The 17650-nt window shown below is 42.7% G+C and overlaps 1 protein-coding gene across 1 annotated transcript in view; it reads right to left on the bottom strand.

The window, feature by feature from the left end:
* Positions 1–17447, bottom strand: part of ankhb (ANKH inorganic pyrophosphate transport regulator b) — a 106687-nt gene extending 89240 nt beyond the window's left edge. Inside the window, exon 1 of the mRNA XM_060923087.1 lies at positions 17010–17447. Coding sequence (XP_060779070.1) covers positions 17010–17105 — 96 coding nt within the window. The 5' untranslated portion in view covers positions 17106–17447. The remainder of the gene's footprint in view (positions 1–17009) is intronic.
* Positions 17448–17650: the final 203 nt, after the last annotated feature.

The following is a 17650-nucleotide window of genomic DNA, read 5'->3' as shown; positions in this document are numbered from 1 at the left end:
CCACAAAATATCATAAACCATATTCAACGCTCATTCTCCATTGGATAGAGTGGCTTAATACACATAGGATAAGCGATATGCTAACAATATTGCATGCTATCAAACCAAATGAATGAAACCCGCTAGAAGGGAATAGAATACACGTTTTTATTACATCGAAAAAGTGTCCTGTACGGTATGTATAATAATTAAATAATATTGGCTGGCTTTGAGTGGTCTATCAGATATATTCCATTCAGCTAGTATGATATTGAAAGAGTCGAAGATGAGATATAGACAAATATATGAGATATAGACAAATGTATCTGATATACCACGAAAAAAGTCAGCCAACATTATTATTATTATGATTATACATACACATTCCTTTTGGGTGTTCAATGCATCTTTCTCTTTCAAAATTCTCTCAAAATCTTCTGCATTTAATGAAGCAAACCTGGCGGCCATGTTTCTTTACAAATTGTCACAGTCGCTCGTGAGTGTGGAAGTTTTATGTCTCTGACATGTCACGCCATGTTGTCTTGACAACCATGCAATATTGTAAACCATATTCAACGCTTGTTCTCCATTGGGTAGAGTGACGTAATACACGTAGGATAAGTAATATGCTAACAATATTGCATGCTGTCAAACTAAATGAATAAAACCTGCTAGAAGGGAATAGAGCACGCTTTTATTCCATCGACAAAGTGTCCTGTATGTATAATATTTTGTAGTAGGCCATACCACACCACCCTCATATGGATTATTTTCCTAGATCAAGGCCTATTGTATTTCATTCCTTACATCTAAACAAGGTTTATCTACACCACCAGAAATGTGTGCATTTCAGCTTCTTTCGTTCTGAATTTAAAGCTAAAAATGCAGCCTCAGAGCAATTCAGTGTGTTGCCAGCTTGCTCTTCAATAAAGGTGACGCCACTGAGGGACAGATGGTGGATTCCACTAAACCCTTGAGATCATGCTCCTCCCATGTCCTTCCTTCATGTCACCAATGCAGGAAAAGAGCAGAGATATGAATATCAGCGTCCACTTCCACACGACACAGACACGCACACAGACTCTCAGGACTGAGGACACACTGATTACAAAGCAAAATGAAAGAGTGGCATGGTTCGGTCACGTGTCACAGAGCCACAGCATGAATCTGAATCATGAATCAGAGAGAAAAGGAAAGAGAGGTGGAACTAAAGAATGAAACTTGTATATAATATACAGCTCCTTATCTAACTGGCATCTAGTCTACATTTACAACTAAACACTGTGCGAAGATTTTCAAACGCCATCTTTAGCCAACGTGTTTTGACTCCAATGAAAGACTAAAGCATTAAGTCTGGGGAATACAAGAAAAAAAAAAAAGACCGCACTGATCATTCAGCTGATTCAACAAGACGAACACGAGACAAACGGAAATGACAGTCCAGATGCCTCTCAATAATTCATCTCAGGCTCCAGTTTGTGCCACTCCTTATCTTCCTAATGCTTCTGTTGCCGTGTGTGCATGCATGTGTGCGTGTCATTAATTCATTTCTAAATGCCTTACAGCAGTGTTCAGAAAGATAACAGATGTCAGCTAATGAGTGTGGTCTGACAACTGAGACTCCCAATACATTTCTTGACTATTTCGCTCCAGATGGTTATAGATTGCGATGCACTGGTTGCCATTACAGCTGTGGTATTTTCATACAGCTTTAGATAACTTTTCATTTTCCAAATCCAGCTTTTGGACCCTACACTGTCAGAAAGGGAGTACAGTAGGAGTCTATTTCTGTACCCCAAGGTACAACCCATGGGCGTCGCCACCATTGAATGTGGCGGGGACATGTCCCCTTCACATTGCATAATTCTTCGTTTGGACCCCCCCAGATTAAACATAAAATATTAGTTCACCCAGCGCCGTTTCTATTGCTTCGTGAAAGAATCCGTTCCACTTGATCGATAAGAGAATACACAGACCACTGAAAATCCACTCTGGGTTTTCCGGGTGTTCCCTACAACAACTCACCGCACGCAAGTGAACTGACTCTCAGTGCAAGCAGAGACATTTTGGTGCAGGCTGCTGGAAAGTGGAGGAGGTGACGTCAGCCCCATTGCCACCTCACAATGTCTAGCTTTTGCTAAAACCTTATTCTTTTGTTATATGCCCTCAAAATTAACCCTAGGCCACGTTAAATTAATGTTCAACTAAACAGTGAAATAAGCTTAGCCTAATGGGGTATTCTTGGTTGATGATGAATTGTTTGCAGTATTTGCTCCTCCCCAGACACAATGGACATAAGGAAATTCTTTACAAAGAAGCGGAAAGTCAGTCAAAATTTCCCCACAGGACGGGTTTTTTTGTCCCAATGGAAATGTTAGTGCAGTTGGCTGGCTAGTCAATGTTCGGAGATGTATCAGCTAGCTTAATGTTAGCTATCATTTAATTCAAACCCAGTCGGCCTGCCTTACTGTAATGCCAAGAATGAGGTGAAGTCTGCTCTGATGATATTTATTGATTCCCTGTTGTGATTTGAAATTGCATACAGTGAGTGACCAGTCACCAGAATATAATACTTCTGTAGCCTAATTTAGGCTACTAGCGTCAGCTACGCCTATTATAGTGCACAGAGCGCCACCTGTTGGTATTCATAATATCAGCAAAAATGAAATAATCATATCAGAAAAGTTTATTGGGAGTTTAGTATATTTGTCAGCAAGTATAAAATTACTGCATCCAAAAATTTTATTGGGAATTTTTTTGCATCCAAAAATTTTATTTTAGAGTTTCTGTATTTTCTGCATAAAACGGTGCTTGGTTCATGGTCCGACAAATTTAATTTTTTAAATTCACATGATGAGAAGACCACTGGGTTAAAACAATTGGTGATCACAACCACTAATGAAACAAGAATATGTAATTTCTTATTTTATTATTTCCTGCTATGTTCTTGACTTTTTAAAGCTCACTTATTTCAGTTGTTGATAGAAAAAACAATGCTTAATCCGTCTCGATCTCTCTTGACATAGGAGATTGATACTGCGAGTGAGTCAGAGGCAGGGTCAGCATGTCGGGACAGTGGAGAGAGTTCTATTGCTGAGGTGAGTGATGAAGGGTGCTGGGCAGTTAAGATAAACTTGATCAGGTGAACATGAGGGACATTTGCCAGTCTTTTGTCTCTCTAAATGACAGAAGGTGGCACATTTTTGTAATCTGAGCAGGAAGAACTTGTTTTGTCTGGTCTTTGGCAGTTTTCTGGAAAGTAAGATGGGAAATCAGTGTATGGGGAAGGAATAGTAGAAAGGAAAGCAATGGAGAGAGATGGATGTTATTCCAGGTGGATTGTGAAGGAAAGGTGGATAAAAGTTATGAAGTGGTAGAAATTGTAGTGGCACCAATGTAAGAAGGAGTTATATCTATAAATCTGTTTGTTATACTGATCTGTAAATGTTACTGTAATACCACCATTGCATGTTGGTTGACAAAACTGCACTTGTTCATTGTGTGAAGTTCTCTTTTATGTGTCATTGCTTGAGACAGTGTAATTTTGTGTTATGAAGACTGCATGATGCCATGTCATTTTTGTTATGAGTATCACTAAATCAGAAAAAAGTAAAATGCACCCACTAAAGTCACTGTTGGTGAAACTATTCAAAATAGTCATTGAATTAAGTGACTTGTAGATAAAATTAGGCATTTCACAACCTGTTAAAAATACACCAGAATGCAGGAAATGACATCTAATTAATTAAAAATGTTCTGGGGGAGGACCCACCAGTGTGTCCCCTCCACATTAAAAATGCTTCTGACGACCCTGGTACAACCTACACTAATATATCCCCTAGGGCTCATTATTGGACCTCAAGGTAATCATGTGTACATTTTTAGGGCCAAAAAGGTACATACAGTCATGTGAAAAAGAAAGTACATCCTCTTTCAAGTCTAGGTTTTAAGTCTTATCTCTCATTATCTGTAGCCTCTTTATCCTGTTCTACAGGGTCGCAGGCGAGCTGGAGCCTATCCGCTGACTACGGGCAAAAGGCGGGATACACCCTGGACAAGTCGCCAGGTCATCACAGGGCTGACACATAGACAACCATTCACACCTACGGTCAATTTAGAGTCACCAGTTAACCTGACCTGCATGTCTTTGGACTGTGGGGGAAACCGGAGCACCCGGAGGAAACCCACACGGACAACATGCAAACTCCGCACAGAAAGGCCCTCGCCGGCCACGGGGCTCGAACCCGGACCTTCTTGCTGTGAGGTGACAGCGCTAACCACTACACCACCGTGCCGCCTAGGTTTTAAGTGTCAGGACATAATAAAAAAATCATCTGGTCCTTACCAGGTCTTAAAATTAGGCAAATGCAATCTCAAATGACCAATAACACATGACATATTCACCCTGTCATTATTTATTTAACAGTAAGCCAAAAATGTAGTAGCAGTGTGTGAAAAATTAAGTACACCCTTACTGCTTCCATAGAAATTATGAAGGCAATTAGCAGCCAGGTGTTACTGATCAAATGAATTTGATTAATTGATCATCAGCAAGTGTGGCCGCCTCTTAAAAAAGCAGAAGCTTTGGCAGTTTGCTGGTCTAGAGCACTCAGGTGTATGTTAACACAATACCAAGGAGGAAAGACATCAGCAATGATCTTAGAGAAGCAATTATTGCTGCACATCAGTCTGGGAAGGATTATAAGGCCATTTCCAAACAATTTGGAATCCATCATTCTACTGTGAGAAAGATTATTCAGAAGTGGAAAACATTCGAGACAGTTGCCAGTTTGCCAGGAGTGGACGCCCCAGCAAATTTACTCCAAGGTCAGACTGTGCAATGCTCAGAGAAACTGCAAAAAACCCAAGAACTACATCTAGGACACTACAGGCCACAGTTAGCAAGTTAAATGTTAAAGTTCATGACAGTACAATTAGAAAAAAACTGCGCAAGTATGGCTTGTTTAGAAGGGTTGCCAGAAGAAAGCCTCTTCTATCTAAAAAGAACATGGCAGCATGGATTAGGTTTGCAATGATGCATCTGAACAAGCCACAAGCCTTCTGGAACAATGTCCTTTGGACAGATGAGACCAAAGTGGAAATGTTTGGCCATAATGCAGAGCACCATGTTTGGCGAAAACTAAACACAGCTTATTGGCACAAACACCTCATACCAACCATCAAGCATGGTGGTGGAGGGGTGATGATTTGGGTTTGTTTTGCAGCCACAGGGCCTGGGCACCTTGCAGTCATTGAGTCAACCATGAACTCCTCTGTATACCAAAGTATTCTAGAGGCAAATGTGAGGTCATCTGTCCAACAGCTAAAGCTTGGCTGCAATTGGGTCATGCAACAGGACAATGATCCCAAGCACATCAGCAAATCTACAGCAGAATGGCTGAAAAAGAAAAGAATCAAGGTGTTGGAATGGCCAAGTCAAAGTCCAGACCTCAACCCAATTGAAATGCTGTGGCGGGACCTTAAGAGAGCTGTGCATAAACAAATGCCCTTAAACATGAATGACCTGAAGCAATGTTGTAAAGAAGAGTGGGACAAAATTCCTCCACAATGATGTGATAAACTGATAAAATCATACAGAAAAAGATTGCTTCAAGTTATTGCTGCAAAAGGTGGTTCTACAAGCTATTGAATCATGGGGTGTACTTACTTTTTCACACATGGATTCTGCATTTTCACTTAATTTTTGTTAAATAAATAACACGGTGGGATCTGTTGTGTGTTGCTTTACACCTGAGGTTAGATTTGCATAATTTTAGGACCTGGTAAGGATCAGATTATTTTTTTTTTGTTATGTCTTGATTGGTAAAACCATGTAACTGGAAGAGGGTGTATTTTTTTTTTCACATGTTCCCACTCAGTATATAAAGGGTACAAATAAGTACCTTAGAGGGTACTACCTCAGTGACAAGCCAATGTACCCCTAAAGGTACAATAATGGACTTTATTTTCCAAGAGTGTACTGTAAGTCAAAAGAATGAAGATATCAATCACACTTTTACAAACAATGGAAATACAGTACAAAGCAATTCGTACCACTTCAATGTTTATCAGTGATGCAATCCCATTTACAATTTCAGCACCTTTTATTTGTTCACTTCACAAGCTTTCTGAGATATACTGCTGTTCTGAAACTCCGAACTGTGGTCTAACTGCTGAAAAGATTCTCCGCTGACTGACAACAGACCTAGAGACAAGTGGCATCTCTAGTACTTTACATTATGAATTAGCATTGAATTCATTAAAATGGCTGAGTCAGGTTGGGACGAGGACTAGGCTAGGGAGGTTCGAAAGTCAGAAAGAGAACGAAGAGGAAAGACAAAGTTAGTTATACATTACTAAAAAACCCATAGATCATTTACAGTGCACTTGTAGACCTTCACGTCTGTGTAAACTCCATCTTACTCACACTATGAAAGTCTCACAAAATGACTACAGAGGACTAGAGAAAGATCTCTAGATGTACAGTACTGTGCAAAAGTCTTCAGCATCCTATTTTTTTCATACAAACTTTGTTATAGATTTCTATTTTATGACTTCTACATTATCGAGCCAGTACAATAACATTTTAGAGTTCCAAACGTTCCTTTTCCAGCACAAAATTCAATGTTACAGAAAAAAAAAAAAAAGTTTGCATCTGAGCATCATATTACATAATGTCAGGTACGAGGTAGGCGGATGAATGTGCAAAAGTGATGTTTATTTACAGTGAAAACCACACAAAGGTAAACAGTCCAAATCAGCAGGGAAATTCATGAACATAATACAAGCAAAGGGTTGGGCGTGGCGCAAACAGGATATCGAAGGCAGAGAGAAAATGAGAACGAGAAACAGGAACAACAATCCGGAAACCAGGAAATCAGAAAAACAGGTAGTAGGGCTCGGTAATGCATACTGACGTAGCATAATACTTTGCACTGATATTGCATCTGAACAGTCCTTAAATACAGTGCCTTGCAAAAGTATTCATCCCCTTTGGTGTTTGTCTTGTTTTGTTGCATTACAAGCTGGAATTAAAATGGATTTTTGGAGGGTTAGCACCATTTGATTTACACAACATGCCTACCACTTTAAAGGTGCACATTGTTGTTTTATTGTGACACAAACAATAATTAAGATGAAAAAACAGAAATCTGGAGTGTGCATAAGTATTCACCCCCTTTCGTATGAAACCCCTAAATAAGAGCTGGTCCAACCAGTTCACTTCATAAATCACATAATTAGTTGATTAAGAGCCACCTGTGTGCAATCAAAGTATCACATGATCTGTCACATGATGTCTGTATAAATCAACCTGTTCTGGAAGGACCCTGACTCTGCAACACTACTAAGCAAACAACATGAGAACCAAGGAGCCTCCAAACAGGTCAGAGACAAAGTTGTGGAGAAGTATAGATCAGGGTTGGGTTATAAAAAATATCCCAAACTTTGAATATCCCAGGGAGCACCATTAAATCCATTATAGCAAAATGGAAAGAATATGGCACCACTACAAACCTGACAAGAGAAGGCCACCCACCAAAACTCACAGACCGGGCAAGGAGGGCATTAATCAGATATGCAACAAAGACACCAAAGATAACACTGAAGGAGCTGCAAAGATCCACAGCGGAGAGGGGAGTATCTGTCCATAGGGGCACTTTAAGCCGTACACTCCACAGAGTGGGGCTTTATGGAAGAGTGGCCATAAAAAAGTCATTGCTTAAAAAAATCACGTTTGGAGTTTGCCCAACAGCATGTGGCAGAATCCCCAAACACATGGAAGAAGATTCTCTGGTCAAATGAGACTAAAATTGATCTTTAGTCTCTTTTGTGTTGGCCATCATGGAAAATGCCATGTGTGGTGCAAACCCAACACCCTGAGAACACCATCCCTACAATGAAGCATGGTGGTGGCAGCATCATGCTGTGGGGATACTTTTCATATGCAGGGACAGGAAAGCTGGTCAGGATTGAAGGAAAGATGGATGGCACTAAATACAGGGCAATTCTGGAGGAAAACCTGTTTGTGTTGGCCAGAGGTTTGAGACTGGGACGAAGGTTCATGGTCTAGCAGGACAATGACCCTAAACATACTGCTAAAGCTACATTGGAGTGGTTTAAAGGGAAACATTTAAATGTCTTGGAATGGCCTAGTCAAAGCCCAGACCTCAATCCAATTGAGAATCTGTAGCATAACTTGAAGATTGCTGTGCACCAATGCAACCCATCTAACTTGAATGAGTTGGAGCAGTTTTGCTTTGAGAAATGGGCAAAAACCCAGTGGCTAGATGTGCTAAGCTAATAGAGACATACCCCAAGAGACTTGCAGCTATAATTGTAGCAAAAGGTGGCCCTATAAAGTATTGACTTGGGGGCAGGGGGTGAATACCTATGATGCACACTCCAGATTTCTGTTTTTTCATCTTAATTATTGTTTGTGTCACAATAAAACAACAATGTGCACCTTGAAAGTAGTAGGCATTCTGTGTAAATCAAATGGTGCTAACCCCCCAAAAATCCATTTTAATTCCAGCTGGTAATGCAACAAAACAGGACAAACACCAAGGGGGATGAATACTTTTGCAAGGCACTGTAGGTGCACATATAACTCCTTAATTAAGTTCAGGTGTGCGTCGTTAACGGTGCTCGTGCTAGAGTCCACTCGACACATGCGCAGTCCGGAATGTGCCAGAGTGTTATTCAGGTGCACATGCCACAGCACACAGAACTGACACATAAGAGACCACTTTTCAGATTAAAGGTAGACTGCCTTTCAGATTTTTCAAGTGTAGGTCATAAAAAGAATTTTCCCCGACACCCAATTATTTTTGTTCAGTGGACCGAAAGCTACTGAATTCGATTCACAGACTTCCAATTTTATTTGATTTTTAAAAATAGAACAATTAATGAATTTATGGCCACGTGGCCCTAAAGTCTCCACTATTTTTTCCTGCTTCACCATGACCCAATACAAGATCCTACGTCATGCATCACATGGTGGGCTTTCCCCGTTTGCACAAGGCATTGTGGGATACAAATTTGAAACAGGAGAGAACAGAGGACGCGAGTGTGCGAATGAAACATGAAAGACCGACTACAGTAACGGAAAGCGAGAAGAAAAGATGTTACGTTGCGAAGGAAAGGAAACGCAGGACCAAACTAATAAATATTGGCGGTCAGCGAGCACCTCGGTGTGATCAGCTGTTTGTTTAGCGACAGAATGATGGAACGGTCAGTGCACGGTCAAGGTAAACCTGTAGATGGCAGTAATGCAACACTGTGGATGCCAGCTGCCGTAAAACCCAAAAGAAGAGGAAGGTAAACCTGCGCATGCGCACACGGACGTCCTTTGTCTGCTTGACTGCACGAAGCGAGCAATTTCATGCACATTATTTGCTCGGGAATCGCCTCAAATTAAATAACTTCCCAGCCACAGAATGGCCTGGGTTTTTTTTTTTTAGATATTACAGAAAGAATCATGTATCACAATGACCAAATTTCAGAGAGGACTAAATTTCACTGATTTTATAAAATCGAAAGGCCATATAGCTTTTAAAAAGAAAACATAATAAAGGCTACTGGGTTTTGCTGCAAAATTAAGAAGCAAATGTGACAAAGTGTCTAGAAGAACTGTGGCTGGTTCTGTAAGATGCTCAGTAAAACCTGCAGCTCATTTCCTTATGAAACTGCACTCATTGTACCTTAGATGACTTTTTGTTTTTCTAAAGCAAAGGGTCATCTCACACCAGTATACAGTATGGACCTTGTTTCATTTATTATAGCTTACTGCTGTTTCTAGTATTTTTTTTTTAATGTTGAAACATTTCATTTTTTAAGCCATTTTTGGTCTACAGCATTTCTTTTCATGTACCAAAGACATTTCCATAGTACTCTATGTATGTCTATATTAAGTTCATAGAAACAAACACCATATTTTGCCCTTGCATTGGTTCTTGAAAACATAACCACATTTAATTAATTTGTGTGTGTTTTTTTTTTAAATCTAGGATGTTGAACTTCTCTAATACAACAGTAAAGACAGTGAGAAGGTGCTGTGCAAATAAGTACTTCATCTACTGGTAGTAAATGAAGCCCATGGAGACAGACAAGTCCCAGAAACTACTAACATGTCTACAATGATACAGCATAGCTACTAACTGTTTTATGAGCCACATATAGAAACACAAAAGTGAAAATATAGAGTTCTGGTATTCATTGGGGTTTTACTCCAAAAGCACCGTAGCTAAACTATTATTGAGGAAGCCATGGCCGGTTTAATTCCCTGGACCAGTAGGAATTTGGTAAGATGGCGGCTTGCAGTGGTGCAGCGGCTTCTCGGCTCCCGGTTAGCGTACGACCCCTTCCTATCTTTTCTATTAACTCGTGCAACAAACTGAGGCTGAAATACAGCGCACAGGATCTATTTATTCTGGGGAACCTGAATGTGGGACTGAAACCAGACGTCAAGGCAGCGTTAGGACGTTTTGAGCTGCTAAAGGAGAGTGGACGAAGGAAAACAAAGCAGCAGCATGCAAGGAGACAACAGTGCGCCCGGAGGCAGAAGAGGGGGAAGAGAGCCGGCCTGCTAGCGAGGCTCAGGGCTAACAACAGACCCGCTCTTCCAACTCTGTTCCTGTCTAACGTCCGCTCTCAGGACAACAAGATCGACCTGTTTAGGCTGAGACTGAACTTCCACAAGGAGATGAGGAATTGCTGTGCTTTCCTGCTCACTGAGACCTGGCTGAATGACAACATGCTGGACTCCGTGTACCACCTGGACGGACTACTTTTCTTCCGCGCTGATCGCGATCAGCTGTCGGAGAAAAGCCGTGGTGGAGGACTCTGTGCTTATATCAACAAGAACTGTTGCACAAACTGCGTCCTGGTAAGCCAGCATTGTTCTGAATCTGTGGAATTTATGTTGCTAAAGTGCCACCCGCATAACCTGCCTCGGAAGTTTATGGTAGTGCTGCTGCTGGTGATTGTTTACATTCCTCTGAGTGCACATGCCGGCATGGCGCTGACGGAGCTGCACACGTACGTCAGCGAGCTACAGAATCAACACCCAGAGGCATTTTTTGAGATTGCTGGGGACTTTAATCACGCCCGCCTGACGGACTGCCTGCCCTGGTTTTACAAGAACATAGACATTGCAACCAGGGGAGGCAATACTCTGGACCAGGTTTACACCAGCAAGCGGGGTGCGTATGTTGCGGTGCCACGGCCCCACCTGGGCTTCTCTGATCACATCTCCATCCTGCTGGTCCCTGCCCATCAACCTGTGCTGATAAACAACTGGCCAACACAGAAGACCATCACTGTGTGGCCCAGCACAGCAGTCCCTGCACTGCAGGACTGCTTTGAGTGGACTGGTGTGTCTTCAGGGAAGCTGCTACCACCGGTGAAGGTGTAGATCTGGAGGAGTACACCTCGGCCGTCTCCAGCTTCATCCAGAAATGCATCAATAATGTCACCACCACCAAGAACATCACCATACGTCCCAACCAGAAGCCGTGGATGAATGGTGAGGTTCAGTGTCTCCTGAGAGCACGTGACACAGCTTTCAGGTCTGGAGATGCACTGCCACTGAGAGCGGCGAGGAGGGACCTCTACGCGGGTGTGACACGGGCAAAAAGAGCACATGCTGACAAAATCCAGGGCCACTTTGCATCCAACGACCCTCAAAGCATGTGGCAGGGCATAAAGGCAATCACAGGCTACAACAAGAAGAACGCTGAGTGTCCTTGGGACCCATCCCTGCCAGATGCCTTCTATGCCTGTTTTGAACCCGCCGACCTCCCTGCCCGCACCAGGCTCATTATCCCAGAGGGTGAACTACCATCATTCAGCATGTCAGCAGACGACGTGAGGAGGACTCTGCAGTGTGTCAACCCCCGCAAGGCAGCAGGACCAGACAACATTCCGGGGAGGGTCCTGAAGGCCTGCGCACATGAGCTCACTGAGGTGTGGACAGACATCTTTAACACCTCCCTCTCCCAGTCTGTGGTGCTAGTGTGTCTGAAGACATCTTCCATCGTTCCAGTGCCCAAGTGTGCAGCAGTGAGGAGCATGAATGACTATCGACCGGTGGCTCTCACCCCAATAGTCATGAAATGCTTCAAACGCCTGGTTATGGACCACATTAAGGAGAAGGTGGACATAAATGTGGACCCAGACCAGTACGCGTACAGGAGGAACAGGTCTGTAGAGGACGCCATCTCATCCGTCGTCCACTCTGCTCTCAGCCACCTGGAGAGCAGAGACACCTACGTGAGGCTGCTCTTCCTGGACTTTAGCTCGGCGTTCAACACGATTGACCTGCAGACTTTAGTCAACAAATTGCTGCCACTTGGATTACCACTATCCCTCTGCAACCGGGCACTGGATTTTCTGACACACAGGCCACAGACCTGGTGGACTGGTGCAGGGACAACAATCTCTGCATCAGTGTGGGGAAAACAAAGGAGATGGTTGTGGACTTCAGGAGAGGTGACCACGCCCCCTCCCCCCTCTACATCGGAGGAGAAGCTGTAGGGATGGTCCACAGAATCAAGTACCTGAGGATCTACATCTCTAGCGACTTGAAGTGGACCACAAACACAGCCAGCGTGGTCAAGAAGGTATGGAAACTGCTCCTGGTATGGAAACTGCTCGGCTGTGGACAGGAAGGCTCTGCAGAGAGTGGTGCACACAGCACAGATCACCCGTTGCAGCCTGCCGTCCATAGAAGACATCTACAACAGCCGGTGCAAGAGCAGAGCAGCCCACATCATGGGTGACTCCACCCACCCAGCACACAGACTATTCAGTCTCCTCCCCTCCGGAAAAAGACTCTGCAGCATCAGGGCCAAACTATCAAGGCTCCAGTGCAGCTCCTTCCCAGAAGCTGTGAGACTAATGAACACTAAGCCTAAGCTCTGATGCTGCCCCCCAACTCCCCTCATTTTACATTTTTGCACATATTGAAGTTTTTACTGTTCACCTGAACACTTTTTAATCACAGTTGCACTATTTATTTATTCCCCCCATTCTATTTTTATATTTATTTTTAATTTTAATTCTTATATTGATATACGCTGCTGGCCCTGAGGCACAAATTTCATTTACATGTGAAACATGCAAATGACAATAAAGAACCTTGACCTTGAATGGCTGAAGTGCCCTTAAGCAAGGCACCTAACCCCCAGCTGATCCCATGCTGCTCTGGGTATGCTGTACATCACTCTGGATAAGAGCATCTGTTAAATACCTGTAATGTAATGTCATGATGTAACAGCTAATATCATTAAATTGCCTTGAATAAACAAAAATTATTCACATCTTTAATCTTGAGATTGAAAATGGTGCAACATTCAGCTATATGATTAATTCACGTGATGCAAAACAAAGTGGATTGTTTTGCAATCAGAGCAAGTCCTGAAAAAGTGTTTTATTCTCCTTATACCACAGCGATTTGTCAATAATTACCATTTGTATTATACTAAAAAACAACACTTTTTAAAAACTATTTATAGTTACAGTGGTGCTTGAAAGTTTGTGAACCCTTTAGAATTTTCTATCTTTCTGCATAAATATGACCTAAAACATCATCAGATTTTCACACAAGTCCTAAAAGTCGACAAAGAGAACCCAGTTAAACAAATGAGACAAAAATATTATACTCTGTCATTTATTTATTGAGGAAAATGATCCAATATTACATATCTGCGAGTGTCAAAAGTATGTGAACCTTTGCTTTCAGTATCTGGTGTGACCCCCTTGTGCAGCAATAACTGCAACTAAATATTTCCGGTAACTGTTGATCAGTCCTGCACACTGGCTTGGAGGAATTTTAGCCCATTCATGAAGGTTCAGTTCATGGACGGATGTCCTGACATTTTCCTTTAGAATTCGCTGGTATAATTCAGAATTCATTGTTCCATCAATGATGGCAAGCCGTCCTGGCCCAGATGCAGCAAAACAGGTCCAAACCATGATACTACCACCACCATGTTTCACAGATGGGATAAGGTTCTTATACTGGAATACAGTGCTCTTCTGATGGTGGACTCATGAACATTAGCCAATGTGAGAGAGGCCTTCAGTTGCTTAGAAGTTACCCTGGGTTCCTTTGTGACCTCGCCGACTATTACACGCCTTGCTCTTGGAGTGATCTTTGTTGGTTGACCACTCCTGGGGAGGGTAACAATGGTCTTGAATTTCCTCCATTTGTACACAATCTGTCTGACTGTGGATTGGTGGAGTCCAAACTCTGTAGAGATGGTTTTGTAACCTTTTCCAGCCTGATGAGCATCAACAACGCTTTTTCTGAGGTCCTCAGAAATCTCCTTTGTTCGTGCCATGATACACTTCCACAAACATGTGTTGTGAAGATCAGACTTTGATAGATCCCTGTTCTTTAAATAAAACAGGGTGCCCACTCACACCTGATTGTCATCCCATTGATTGAAAACGCCTGACTCTTATTTCACCTTCAAATTAACTGCTAATCCTAGAGGTTCACATACTTTTGCCACTCACAGATATGTAATATTGGATCATTTTCCTCAATAAATAAACGACCAAGTATAATATTTTGTCTCATTTATCTGGGTTCTCTTTATCTACTTTTAGGACTTTTGCGAAAATCTGATGATGTTTTAGGTCATATCCATCCATCCATCCATTATCTGTCACCGCTTATCCTGTTCTACAGGGTCGCAGGCAAGCTGGAGCCTATCCCAGCTGACTATGGGCGAAAGGTGGGGTACATCCTGGACAAGTCACCAGGTCATCACAGGGCTGACACATAGACACAGACAACCATTCACACTCACATTCACACCTACGGTCAATTTAGAGCCACCAGTTAACCTAACCTGCATGTTTTTGGACTGTGGGGGAAACCGGAGCACCCAGAGGAAACCCACGCGGACACGGGGAGAACATGCAAACTCCACACAGAAAGGCCCTCACCGGCCACTGGGCTGAAACCCGGACCTTCTTGCTGTGAGTCGACAGTGCTCTTTTAGGTCATATTTATGCAGAAAGATAGAAAATTCTAAAGGGTTCATAAACTTTCAAGTACCACTGTACATTTGTTTTGGCGCATCTGCAAAATAAGTTAGTTCCTGTTGTCACTTACATTATAGCAGCTACATTAAATTTTCATGTTAGTGACACTAAAAAGCATCCTGGAGATTTTCCCACGGCAGAAACCTAACTGACTGTTACAAAGCACTGACACTTGAGACTCCTTTCATGAATGTTAAATAAAACATGCTGTTCTCCTTACAGAAAGCCTCTTCATGTCAACAACTATACATTTTATAGCATATAACATATTTCTATCTATTTATTACCATACAAGTAACTGTGAATAAGTTAATAATTACATTAGATAATATAAACATTCTTTTTATTACACGTCTGCACTATTGTCAGAAAATTAATCAACACCTTCAGATGGAGAGTCAGGACTTCAACAGCACCATGGTATAAAAGATATATAACAGTTTCACATTAGTTCTGTACTATTCTAGTCGTAAATTTAGATAAAATTAAATGATCACTGAAACAACATTGATAACAATTCAAATCGGCATCTAATAACAACAAACTACTTTATATCAGTGCATAAATACAAACAAGTTCTAAAGAAAGCCTCTGAATAGAAAGCACTCAGCCTTCATTTCTCTCCATCCTCTCTTGGACTGCACACTTTATCAGGGCCTACTTGTGAATCATTATCACGATATGAAGCGATGTTAGCAATATATTGGAAACGAAATGGCAGTGTTAGAGTATGCAAGTCAAATCTAGATGCAAATTGTACGAGCATGCTCCAGTATGAGAAATGGCTCTGTCACAGGGTGTCCACGAATCACAACAGGAACAATTAAATAAACACAGCTCAGCAATATAATGCAATAATGCAATATAAAATACACCGGCGACATAATAATCCAAGGTGACATATGCTGAACTGTTTTTTCATATGGTGCAAATTTAGATACAGAACCCTAATCCTAGGATCATACTACAGAAATTTTGACATGGCTGACAAATTTCCAGTGTGATACAATCAAAGAACAGTGCTATGGTATCTGGGATGGACCAAGACATGTTGAAGAAAGTCTATCCATCCATCCATTATCTGTAGCTGCTTATCCTGTCCTACAGGGTCGCGGGCAAGCTGGAGTCTATCCTAGCTGACTATATGGGCAAGAGGCGGGGTACACCCTGGACAAGTCGCCAGGTCATCGCAGGGCTAACACAGAGACAAACAACCATTCGCACTCACATTCACACCTACGGTCAATTTAGAGCCACCAATTAGCCTAACCTGCATGTCTTTGGGGGAAACCCACGCGGAGAACATGCAAACTCCACACAGAAAGGCCCTCGTCGGCCGCTGGGCTCGAACCCAGGACCTTCTTGCTGTCAGGCGACAGTGCTAACCACTACGCCTCGTAGTTTGAAATCCTACGACTTGTTCGTTCAACAATTTCTTACTGAACAATGATTGGTCAAAGTCATAGCATTTCCAATCTCCTGACCAAGACAAGAATTCATGGCACTATGATTGTCATCAAACTGACCATCCTGAAATACAAAAAATATCAAGCAGTCCCAATAACAGTATGGGATTGCAATATGGCGCCAGTTTTTGATACAGAACCCTGAGTCTGGTTCAGCTTGAGGTCACGACCTGCTCCAGCAAAAACAGTGCATTCATCTCACCCACTATTGTTCAGGGTGACAGAGGATGCACCCCAGGTGACACTCAGGCCATCTGTTTATCAAGCTTATTTTTGGGATCCTATCCAGAATATACAAATGCATCAACCCTGACTCTGAATATGATGAGAAATGGCTGGGAGGTAGATCTGCTCGAGGATCATGCATGCAGAATAGGTGGATCTGGCTGATCCTGCTTGAGCAGATGGCCGCGGTGAGTGAGATTCGATCTAGCTACGCAGAGCCTGGTAACAGTATACAGCCTGATCAAATGCAAATGTCGCAGTAATGCATGTCGATGCACGACTTGCCTGTTCGCCGAGGTCGATGGCGATGTTGGTGATGGCCAGCGGTACGAGGAACCGCACCAGGGGCCAGTAGTGCGCCAGAGCCGGGAGCGTCACCATGTCTCTGCGCGCATCTGATCTGCTGTCCACAAGACCGGCAACAAGACGAGTGCGCTTTTCTAGCGGCGCTTCAGGCCCGTCCCGTCCCTGGCCTCCCACACAACAACAAAAACAACAACAACAACAGCAGCAGCAGCCAGGGCATCGTCAACAATGATGCAGCGCGTGGGAAAAGAGGAGCGTCGCCAGAAATTTCGGCTGACGGCTTCTCCATTGTTCATCCATCGGAAGAGGGGAAACAAAGAATATCAATGTGTGCACTTCAAACAGGGAGCGTCTCTCTCTCCCTCTCTCTCTCCCTCTCTCTAATGCAATCAGCGCTGCAGTAGATGGACAGATAACGGTGCTGATACTCGCTATTATATCATCATCATCATCCTTCCCTGTAACGGCACGTGGGGCTCGGCGCGTACAAGCCCCGCCCATTCATCACGTCACCTTCCTCGCGCGGAAATCGAACCTCTCCTGTACAGTACACACACTATAATTACACAGCTCTCTATAATAAACACTGCCATGTTGCCTAAATACTGCTGTGCTGTCTG

The sequence above is a fragment of the Neoarius graeffei genome, chromosome 1 (genome assembly GCF_027579695.1).
Source record: "Neoarius graeffei isolate fNeoGra1 chromosome 1, fNeoGra1.pri, whole genome shotgun sequence".
Classification (NCBI taxonomy): domain Eukaryota; kingdom Metazoa; phylum Chordata; class Actinopteri; order Siluriformes; family Ariidae; genus Neoarius; species Neoarius graeffei.
The sequence above is the reverse complement of the archived record's forward strand: the minus strand, read 5'-3'. Positions and strand labels throughout refer to the sequence as shown.